We start from the raw sequence: 12392 nt of genomic DNA on the forward strand, positions 1-12392 counted from the left end.
TACCAACCTAAACACATCATTCTTTCACTTAAATGTCCACAATATTTCCCTTAAATCCAGATTAATTCTTCATTAAAACAAACACTGAGCTGAACACATGATGTTAATTTAAGAGAAGTTGGAGACTTTGTGCAAGTTTGCATGGTTATTAATGTGAAGAACCTACCTGAACCCGACATGAAACCTTTCGGATATAAAATAGCGAGTACCTCATGGCTCTGTTCTTGCCCCTCTGTTTTTCTCTCTTCATTTCTTGGCCAAATTGCAGTCATGCACTTTTCCATAGGTTGTGTGGCACAGGTCTTTTTGGCGACACCTGAAGTTGTTTGACATTCTCCCGGATCCATTCCTCATAAATGTCACATTCAATCTATAATTTTTTTCATCCTGATCTTCCATAAGGTAATTACTTACTCTTTTGCTTCTACTTCTATGTCCTGTCTGTCTGTACAGACTGAAAAGCCTCTTGAGGCAAATTAGTGATTTGTGATATTAGGCTTTATAATAAAATTTAGTTGACCTGGCATATAGTCATTTCATCCATTGTTAATTAATATAGAAATAAAAAAACATTTATTTTTTATGTTTTTATATTTTCTGATGGATAAGGATATTTTATTGTAATTTGTTATTCACATTGTGTACTTAGGTCCCGGTGCAGGTAATTGCTAATTAAAACCAAATCAAACCTCATCCTGCTAAATTTGATGATGAGTTAAAAATGTCCATAACTCAGTGGTCATGAGATAATTCACAAAACAAAATGCTGATTATTTTCTATTTCAAAGCAAAGCTCGACTGTGCAACCTCCGTGGAGGTCTGTGTCATCTGATTGAAGGTTTCACTGAAGAGTGTAGTCCTGCGTAACCAGAGGTTGTCTGGACTGACCTGTGTGTTTGACTGATAACAGTGTGACTGATATGTCATTGAAGGATTTCCATAAATACTGTCATCAAGATAGGTGACTCAGTGTGGCTCCATCCTCAACAACAATGAGTCCAAACCTTCCCCTGTTGGGCCTCTGTTATGTCCAACAGCATTCTGAGATTTCGGTTATGATTGATTCTTTGAAATTGTGAGTTTATTTATGCCCCAAACCCTTAAAAGCATGTATTTGTAAGAGTTAAATTTATGGAGGAAGTAATATTGTCAAAAGGCACATAAACAGAATCTGTGTTTTTGAATGAAGACTTCTGTTAGAGACATTTCTAGAAAATCCCCAAATGTGTAACTGACTGATACACAAGGGCCTCGTCAGTGTGTCACCATCTGATCAAATATTGTTTCACTTCAGGGTCTCCTAACTAATATGCTATTAAAAAAATATATGATTTACTATAATGAAGTCAATATAGAAGGTAATCATCATATTTAGTGTTAGTAATTATATGAGCATATGTATATGTAATATATATTTATATGTACTGTATATATTTAAATTGTTCTGCTACTCTGATTCACTGACAGAGAAATAACTTCATCTTGATGACTGATACAGTATATGGACAACCCAGTCTGAATCTGTTCCCTGTTCCCTGATTTGGCCAATAGTGAGCTCCCAACTTTGTGGCAACAGTTTGGGCAAAGTCCTTTCCTGTTTTAACATGACAATGCCCCTGTGCATAAAGCCAGGCAGAGCTAGTCCTTCCTAAGCCAACTAACTCGTGCATCGTTTGCTGAATTAACTGATTGTCTGACCAGGCAACCCTAAGTTAAGCATCTACAATAAATTGGTAATTGCCCCTCCCCCTAAAAGAAAATACCCATCAGGAACTGAAAAAAGAGGAAGTTTGATGAAGGAAAGAAACAACACGCATTATTACATAACAATGTTAAGTAATGTAATTTTCAAACTGTTTAGGGACTAAACACTTCTGTGGGTGCTAGCTAGCCGCAGGTGTAGACTGCAGCATGCTCTGTTGCCATGTCCACGTGCCTTTCCACAGTGAAAAGTAACATATTCTCTCTTTCTCTTTCTGTGTCCATGTGAACAACAAGGCTAAAACAATTACCTCTAGTTAGATTAACAAATTAAACAAATACATACTAATGTAAAGCTGTATAGGTACTGTAAATAACATTATTTACAATATCATTAATTTACACTCAGCATTATTTTCTGTTCTCTATAATTGTAAAACTAAATTTACTGTCTTTCTATGTGCAACCTGTACACTGCTAGCTACTTGTACTCCAGCCAATAAAAGTGTGTTTTAATTTACAGAAATGTAATTAATATGCCCCTGTCAAATAAAGTAATAAACCAAACTACAAAAAATGAACATCATGCTGTGTTGAAGAAGACGAAACTAGCGACTGAGATCATAAACTCATTAGTTCAAGTGTTTACTGAAGAAATAAATCAGGTGAGAAGTAGGGTCATTTTGTTATTATTTCTAGTGGAATCACACTTTTTGCAACCAATGGAGTCGCCCCCAGTTGGCCATTAAAGAATGCAGATTTAAGGCACTTCTGTATTGGCTTCACTTTACAGACCCAGAGGTTCCCGCTTGGTTAATTCCATGTATTTGTAAGACACATGGATGGAATGTTTATTGGCCCACACACGTTTTTCATATTAGCATTTTACTGTAATTACAATAATATTGCTTCTCATAAAAATATAAATACCCAGATGGGGATCTTCAGGTTAGAGGATTTCATCCAAATTCACTCATCTGGTTCTGTCAAGTGTCTTATTTCACAGTAAAAACAAAACTAGGAAACTTCCTAATAAGTAAGCAAATGACATACTCTGCAAAAACAGTCCCCAAATTTCTCAAAATGAAACCGACATCTATTTCACCTAAAATCTTGGCAGTTTTAACACTGACTTTACATTTTGATTTTTGGAATTCATCCTTTATGTGAAATGTTTGAGACCATGCTAATGAGTTTAGGAAAGTGCACTTCATTCAACATGTCACCATTGTCACGTGGAAAAGTCACTCCTCCAACTCTGAATTTACAAACAGCAAACCTGCAGCAGATGAATTTTTCATCACTGATATATTGACACAAACATCTCAACACAGCAGAAGGAAATAAACACTTATGTATAACTAAATGGATATTCATAATAAATAGAGACATAAAGTGTTTGATCAGATAGCTCGTACACACATCATTTCAGAATATTAATAACATTTTTTATACATTTGTACAAAAATAGAATCATTAGAGACGTCAAAAGCCTCATTCAAGTTCAAAAAAATAATTTTTTGCTCGATGATCACCAACAGTTACATTTGAAAATGTCTAATCTGTTAAACAGAAAACACGTAACTGCAACTGAAATAGTTTTTTCATGTTTGAGTATTAATGTTCACTTTAAACTCTTTTTGTTGCTAACAAATGTTTCTAATTTATTTTCTTTCTTTGCAGTTATATGTTTTTTTTGTCTGACAGTTACTGCTTACAAACTGTAACATGACACAGACATGCTGACTGGACAGTAAAGTCAGTACAAAACAGAGTCCAAAAATAGAAAGGAATCATTAGCTTCATGGTTGAACATGTCAACACACTGCATTAACAACAGTATATTTACTTTGTAATTTGTTGAGTATAATTTGCCACTGCAAGATAGTAAAGGCCCAATCTGTATTTTTTTCACCATATAAATCAAATGTACAGTTATCAACCAATAACACACTCTCAAAAGTAACAGACTGAGTATTAAATATACCACTGCAGTATATCCTGCTCCCTCAGTTGGCCGGCAGGTACCTGTTAAAATGTGGACATTTAGTTCAGGCCATCATTAATCACTGAACTTATGGTCTTCTAAACAGTCTCCGTTAGAGATCAGCTCACCCACTGACCTCTTCAACCTCTTCAAGGACCTCAGGAACCTACTCAAGGACCTCTATACCCTCTCCAGGACATCAGGATCCCACTCAAGTACCTGTACAACCTCTTCAGGGATCTCAGGAAGACCCTGAAGGAAGGCCCTATTAAACCTCCCTATGGACCTCTGCTACCCTGCTTAAGACCTCAGGAAGCCACTAAAGGACCTCTGGCACTCCACCATGGACCTCAGGAAACCCCTCAAGGCCCTCCACAACCACCTCAAAGACCTCAGGACCGCAGCAAATTTTATTTTCATATCTATGTACACAATCCAGAGTGCATTATGCTTTGTAGGAGCACATTTTGTTTACATTTGGGATTATAGGTTGGGCCTTCTACTTCAGGATCCTTTTCTATGCTGGCTGTGTGTTTTATTTTTTTTGCACTCTTTTACACTGTAAAAATATATCCAATTTATCAAGTGATTTAACTTGAAATTGAGTCTTAAAGGGGTTTTCTTACCAAAGCAGGTGGAACACATTTGATATTCCCCTGAGATCATTTTTGCATAAACAAAATCAACTTCCTTTTCTGTACACCTGAACCAGCAGCAGATATTTTTCGGCCTTTCAGAAAGGCTTTAACCTGTGGAAGCCCATTACTGCCAGGGGGAAAATGTTAAGAATGCAATAGACCAAGAGGTAGTAAATAAAAACTCTGTGACACAGGATTAAAATGTGTTAATACATGTTTAAATGTTTGACTTTTTAAGTTGTTATTGTTGTTGTTAGGTCAAATTATAAGACATAAGATTATTAGTATTTTTATTTTAATCATTCCAAAAATGTCATCGTTTTTTCTCTTTCCCTGGCAGAAATGGGCTTCCATACACACCTGCAAACAAACAAGCCATATTATTTATGAAATTATACTTTTTACTGTGTAGAAAAGGTAAAGTAATAGCAGGTATATTAGTAACATTATACTTCTCAAAACAATAAATATTTTTCAAAAGTCACATCTTATTTGCACAATATTGTTAAAAATGAGAATAAAGGAGATAAGAAAAACCTCATCTGACATTTTTCTTCTATGTTCAATATATCTGCTGCTGTAGAATATATAAATGTCAACAATCAGTCAAATACACTTTAACTATACTTTGACTTGAGTACAGTATTTTTTTTTAAATGTGCAGTTGAAAGTGAAATTCTTTTGCCACATCAGGACTGATACGGCTAAACGGTTAAAAAAATTCACTAGATTTTAAAACTGAGAGAATAAAACTCTCATTAATTTGGACTGAAACAAATACGTCAGAACACGTCAGTTTCCAAACTATTCCAAACCATATTCAGACAGGCAGATCTTAAACTGAACATTTCAAAGTCTTGATTCTGAAGGATCCAGAGATAGTAAGAAAAGTTTCTACCAGCTGAATAAAACAAACAGCCTGTCAACCGGAAAAACTGAACGCTAAAACTTCAGCCTCTGTTTCCTCATCAACACATAGCTTTAAAGGTTTTTAACTTCCAGCAGCCACAAACAGAAAACACACAAACACAGTTTTAAAAAATGTAAACAGTCACTGGATTATTGCCAACCCCAGGTGAGCTTTAGTTGCAGACATGTAAAGAGGTTGCAGTAATCAGATTACATAAATCTATCACAGCTACCAAGAAGAGATAAAGTGAACAGAGTCATCAAAGTGAAGATGTTTCCCTTTTTGCTGTGTTAACACACAGCTGGATTGTAAAAAAAAGAAAAGAAAAAGATTTACAGTGATTGCAGTAATCAGATTACAAAACAAACTGCAACATCTGCCATTTTAAGTGAGGCGGTCACTGGATTTTGGAAAAATTTCAGATACTTTGTCTCTCTGAAAATTCATACTGTTATTAAAAGTATTCTGATTACTTGACACTGTTTTCCACATAAATTATATCAGATTTCACTGAAGTATTGCAATTACCTTTTATGAGCAATCTTCTTAACTCTATTTCAAAAAGATACCTTTCACAATGTAAAAATGTCATTTTAACATGTCATTAACATGTCAAAACATGTTTTTACTTTAAATGAAAAACTCAGTGGTGGATGATCATTTCCACTATTTCCAATACAGTTTATGTACTGAGCTGTAATGACATCTGAAAATAAAGAATATTGTCATGAGCTGTTTAAACTGTAGAAAACCTTTTGTACTGGGAACTTGGAAATCTGTCTGTAAATGTATTTCACCTGTTAAATAAATGTCTAAATAAAATCTGTCTGTGCACACACGAGTGTCCATCCCTGCTTCTTAACAGTCAGTTATCAGTCACCATCTCTTCATCCTTCATCTTCATCATCAAAATTCAAATCATCCAAATTTGAATTTCTCACATCAGGGATTTGTCCCCGCTTCCTCTATGCTCTGCCGCCTCTGGCTGGATGACTGACAGTGGTTTACGGGGCTACATTAATCCCGTTGAGCATCCACCTGTCCCGTTGAGGCTTCGCTGACACCTCGCTCTGACCGAGAGAGTGAGCAAAATGCCAAAAATCATAATAGTAAACCCTCTGTCTCTCGGCTTATTTTCACACCCTCTGTGTCTTATTGTTCTGCCTCCTCAGCAGCTGGAGTCCTTGCTGCCGGTGCCTGCGGTGCCTCCCCCTCCCCCGGACTTGTTGGTGGCAGAGCTGACGGCAATCTGGCAGCCATTGGTGACGTGACTCATGACCTTCTGTTTGAGCTGAGCGACCTGCTCCCGCAGCATGGCAGCGGTGGAGGCCAGGTCCGAGTTCTGGTTCTTCAGGACCTTCACCTTCTCCTCCAGCCTCGAGATGCGCTCCAGCTTCCGCTTGCGGCACTTGGACGCGGCGATGCGGTTGCGGAGCTTCTTGCGTTCTGCTTTGATTCGCTCCTGCGTCTCCAGGTCGATCGGGGAGAGGGAGGGCGGGGATGTGGGGTCGCCCGGCAGGTGAGGCACCTCAGGGACGGTCTGAGGGGCGTCCAGGCCTCGAGCGTGGGGTTGAGGGGCTCCGCTGCCACTGTGTCCTGCGCTGCTACCGTATGCCATCTGCGCTCCAGAGTACGCCATCTGGCCCGGGTTGTAGCTGTTGAGGTTGGTGTACACGGGCATGTCCCCGCCAGACATCAGGTTCCTCTGGTAGGATGCCTGCAGAGAGACACTGGAGGATGAGGACGGGGACATGGGGCCCCCAACCAGCTGGTTCTGCTTGTGAAGGTCAGCGAGCGCTTTGACAAAGCCATCAGCAAATCCTTCTTGCTCGTTGGTGGCCTGGTTACGGTAGATGAAGGGGTTGGTGGAGTTGGACACGGGGCTGGTGGTGACCAGTCCCTGGTTGGATTGGATGATCAGGTGCTCCAGGTCAGGGGATGCCAGCTTCAGCAGGTTCATGTCCGCCGAGGGAGCAGCTGATGTCATCAGGGAGCTGTTGCCGCCGAGCACCATGTTGTTGGGGTTCCCGCCCCTCCCTCCTGCTGCACCCCCGCTGGAGAAGTGATGACCACCTGTCCCCGACATGGCCTTCTTGCTCATCAGCATCTTGTTTCCCGGGTAGCGCTCGTATTCTGCGATCTGGCTGAAGCCGGGGACAGAGGGGGAGTCGTCGTGGTAGAAAGGAGTCTCCATCTTGGCCGTCATTGACGAAGAAGCGCCTCAGAGGAAATCTTCATAATCAGATTAACCTGAATATCAGAGGGGATTGAACCGTTCCACTGACGTCGGCGGGCTGGAGGATGAAGGCAGGACGATGGGAGGAAAAGGAGCCAAAGAGATGCAGAGGAAGAATTAAAGGGTACCTGCAGAAAAAACAAACATGTCTGTGAGAGAAAGAGGAGGCCCAAGAGGACTGAAAGATTACTAAGGAGATGGTGCCGGCACTGCTGGTGCTATCAATGAACGTGTGTAGGTGTGTGTTTTCTGTACATGTTGGGTGTTATTTCAGAGGTAAGATTGAAGGCAACGGGATAATACATTGTGTTAGTTCTCTCTATCTCAATCAGTTTAATTATTTCTTTCAAATGGCCTAATTATGTTAACTGAATGGGAAGGAGACTTGGTTGAAAGGTCTGGAAAAATTTAATTTATCATTCATACTATTACTAAATTAAACAGGAAACATTTCTGCCACAAACCCTTGAAGTTCCCATTCAGTGCTAATAAGGTCCCACAATGGTTTTATGTAGTAACCAGTGTCAGGGAACATTCACTGAGGGCTATTTTTTCTACATTACATGGAGGTTCCTGTGACCATACACATATTATTTACATTACATCCAACACTTTTGTCCAAAGCAACATTTCTTCTACATATACACCTCTAGGAAAATTTGGGGTTCAGTGTTTTGCTAAAGGACACACTACTTTGTGGACAGGAGGACCAGGGGCTCAAACCCCAAACACTGACCTACTCTACCACCTGAGCTACAGCAGCATTTTGGTACAGTATGTTCAAAGAGTGTTCAGTAAATCATGTTCATTGTTGCCTTTATTCCACATAATAATTTAAATTTTCTATATGATGTGAATATATGTGCTGACTAACAAAACATTTGATATTATTATCATTAAGATTATCAGTAGTAAAGAAGGCTTTCAGCATTGAGTTAATCAGTATCAAGTATATGTGATCAATATAAAATCTAGTGGTGGAAAGGAATTCCTCACATTTACTTAAAAAAATTTCTTTCACATATTAAAGGTACCCTGTCACACTGTGTCACAACATGTTACAGTAGCATATAGCACATTAGCACCACACCTGACCCCACATGTTACATCAACACACAACTTTGAACTGTGTACATTGTACTAACTCTTCGTTGCTCATTTTGTGAATTTTTGCACATTCCTTGGCATTTTTTGTATTATTTTGTATACATGTACATTTTTGATCTCTTTACTTCATTTATTTTTCTATTTCTATATTTAGGTTTCAGTCTACTGTTAAGCACCAATCCACCAAGACAAATTCCTCGTAGGTGAAAACGTACCTGGCCATAAATCTCCTTGTGTGTATCCTTGAGGTCAAACAAATGTGGTGACTGCACCTTCCAACTAAAATATATGCAATCTAATATTTTGAATATTTTTATTTTATCATGCAAGGGATCCTCTCATAAAACCATTGCTCCATAGCGCGAGCAGTGATCAAGAAACCCCAGACTTTACCTTTAAGTATTTATAACATTTAATGTTCATGAGTAAATGAGTAACAATGAAAGTTAAAGGTCAAAGTTAGAGTTTAATAGTCCACACCCAAGCTAATCTGCTCCACTGTGACAGTGTGGGTGTGGTTTAATCACGTTTGATTGACTGGCAACATGAGCAAACAAGCCCACATTTTGATCATCAATTTTCTACCAAGTGAGCACTGCCCACTTCAAACAAGTGAGAAGAGCACAGACAACAACTCAAATACACAAATCCTTCTGGAGGAAAACTGTGTGTTGATGTAGTACCGCTCATAATAAGGGTTGAACTGACTGAGAAAATATGATTTCAAGGCCTTTAAGTGCTGTACTTAAGTATAATAGTATATAATAGTATAGCCCGACTGATATTTAACAGTATAAAAATCTGAAAATGGTATATATTTTAATTGGAATCCCTTTTGTTTTTTTATGAAATTTGTTTATGTAGAGATGTGTGCCATATCATATTGTTCATGGTAATATGTTCATGTTAGAAATATTATAGATTTAAAATTTGTCATATCATGATATTAACTATATTGCAACATGTTGACATATTTATGTCATAACTACGTACAGCAGCAACATAGCCGAAGGGGAAAGTATTATTGCTGCTGGCTCTGCTGTGGAGGGGTTAGAGCAACTCCAAAGTGATTTGGTAACAGTACAGAACAGGTCAACAGCTTTTTCAAGTATATGGTAATACAACACTTACATGCCTTTAGGTACAGTGAAATGATTGCTGTAATCAAAGCTCCGGCCCATATTGGCTGCAAAGAGATCTTTCTTAAAGCTTCCAGTGTACTGTAAGTGAACTCCCTCTTTGTGCTTTTGTATGGAAGTACATTTGGAAGATGATTTGTCTGACTCAGACAACTGAAGCCTCATGTTAGCTTTTGAATCAAAATACATTTTCACACAGAATGGGGACTGGATTTGGCCCCTATCACTTCAATTGAGATGTGATCTCTTTGTGGCCAGTATGAACATGGCAAACAACTGCAGTGAGCAAAAACTATTTCAGTGTACACATGAGCATGTGAGTACTGTTTTGAGAAAAAATGAAACTATGCTTTAACACTGAGAGTCTTCCTCACATAACAAGGCCACCTAATCTTTCATCTAGTGACAAAAGCGACCACGAGACGCTTGCGGTTCTGATTCACCATCGCACATTCGGTGTCTGAATGGAAACTCTTCTGAGTTGTTATGGACTAGCAGAGACAAATGGCTCACCACTCACATTTAGGAGGGGATGTATGAACAAAAACATTTTGGCAGAGCACAAGCAGCCAAACACCAGGCTGAAGTTAGTCTGATAATCACCAGCTGCAAGAGGTGATCAGCTGAACATCACTCTGTGAGTCCTCCATGTCACACAGACGCAACACAGGAGCTGGCTGCATACACCCGAATACACCTGCGCCAAAAAGTGTTTTTCATATGGCCGTAAGTATTGTGATTGCAAAACTATCTTACAAACTTCAAGGCCATGTTACCCACCACCACGTGTGGCGCTCTCTGGTGGACAAACTATGTAATTTCTAAACGACCTCCAACATATCAACATTTGTTGTTATCAGCTAACACATACACCAATTCTGATAGGTGCAATAAACTAATATGAGATCACATAATGCCCAGGCTGTTTATCAGTCTAGTTCTAGGATACCTGAACTTTACTTGACCATTTCCATTTTCTGCTGTTTTCTGCCTCTATTTCATCACACTTCAGAGGGAGATATATGTACTTTTTACTCCAATACACGTATTTAACAGCTGCAGTTACTTTAATAGATTTTACATACAACATAAATCATCAGTTAGTAAAATATGATGAAATGTTGTACATTTAACAACCCAGCAGTGTGTCCTACAGTTCAAATCAACTCTATCTCCACCAGCTGTACTGCTCACATGTTACTCCAACAATAATGATAATCCAATAATCCATTACAATATAGCCTACCTGTGAAATATTTGCCATGTCAGGCTAGAACTCATTATTAAGAAACACAATCGTTGATATTGCTGTTTGAAACAAGTATCAATAGTAACAGTTTTTCTTCAGACAGTAATTTAACAGTCATGTGGAAACAGCAACATTCCCTGTGAATATGTTCCAGTTTGATCCCTCCACTCCTCTGATCCGCCAGGACTTCTTCACGTGTTCAAGCCCCTTTCAGCGCGTTAAAGTTCCCGGTGCAGCCGTTAACTTCAGACCGGGAGAAAACAGCGCGAGGCAGCGCTGCTGGATCTGATGGATTAACACAACCATCCTGTGTCACCGCCGAACCGAGACAGCGGACTGCTCCCTCTGAACCTGTGGCATTACAATCTAACACAGCGGCTGCATGTCCATAGAAACTATAATAATGTTTGGTAAAGGTTAATACTCACAGAGAGAAGCAGAGAGCTGCTGAGCGATCCGAGAACAGAGTGAGTCAGAGAGAGAGAGACACACTCTCCCTCTCTCCCCCCCCTCTCTCTCTCCATCATGAAGTGACTCACTCTGACGTTTTCAGTCCATTATCTTTTTAAAACATTTCTAACGGAGTCATTTCTTGACTAGGCCATGTTTGTAATATTATATTAATATTTTTCTTTTCTAATTTGCCCTGATTAATTTACACAAATTCAGCTGTGACTAATTCCTGTGGACCTTCTGCTTGACTAAGCGACCAAGTAGCTTGATATAACTCTTTTCCACTGATAACTTACAGTGCACAACGAATTTAAGATGGTGAACTCTAATTTAAACCATAGTATGTTAATGGTATATTTGTTCACCAACCACCCACCATTTATTTTTAACACAGGTTCTTTTTAAGATGCAGGATAATGTGAAGGAGGGAGCAGCTGTAGAAGTTACTGGAGAGTCACCTCACTTCACAGTCTCCCAATAACAAGACTAGGTCGAAACCTAATATGGTGGACCATATCAATGTGCTCCTGAGGAGAGCTTAGCCTACAGAATGGGGCTTGGTTCAATGGCTGTTTAATCCCACCCACCATGATTTGTTTACCTGTAGAATTAGGGCGGGGTTAAACATTGATTTTGATTGGTTGCCAGTTTGGCCTCTTGGCCACCTTACTGTCGTCAATAGTGTTTTTGGCCTGAACTAACAATTCTTTCCCTGTGCTTCAGAATCATCTTCTCCCTGTCAGCCTGCTCGACCATCCACCATTTCCCCTTTGCCCTCCACCTTCACCAGCTGGAACCCTCATTCCAGACTTTTACAATAATGACCTTATTTGGTCATCTAGCCCACAAGTCTGTGTCCTGTATTTGGGATCAATTATCAATGTATGATGTGTATATTAAAACTTGTCAACTATGGTTCAAAGTGATCAGTACATTTAACATACAGTTCCCCTCACAACATTGTTAGCTAAG

The 12392-nt window shown here is 39.2% G+C and overlaps 1 protein-coding gene across 1 annotated transcript; it reads right to left on the minus strand.

Annotated features, from left to right (window-relative positions):
* Nucleotides 1-4829: 4829 nt before the first annotated feature.
* Nucleotides 4830-7592, minus strand: june (JunE proto-oncogene, AP-1 transcription factor subunit). Its single transcript, XM_046041548.1, has one exon. It carries the CDS (start codon nt 7440-7442, stop codon nt 6405-6407), a length of 1038 nt encoding a protein of 345 aa, XP_045897504.1. The 5' UTR covers nt 7443-7592; the 3' UTR covers nt 4830-6404.
* Between the last annotated feature and the right edge of the window lie 4800 nt (nt 7593-12392).

This window comes from Micropterus dolomieu, unplaced genomic scaffold, assembly GCF_021292245.1.
Source record: "Micropterus dolomieu isolate WLL.071019.BEF.003 ecotype Adirondacks unplaced genomic scaffold, ASM2129224v1 contig_5824, whole genome shotgun sequence".
NCBI lineage: Eukaryota > Metazoa > Chordata > Actinopteri > Centrarchiformes > Centrarchidae > Micropterus > Micropterus dolomieu.

What these genes read in the sequence shown, in the direction of transcription:
- june (XM_046041548.1), bottom strand. Translation starts at nt 7,442, where the DNA reads ATGACGGCCAAGATGGAGACTCCTTTCTACCACGACGACTCCCCCTCT.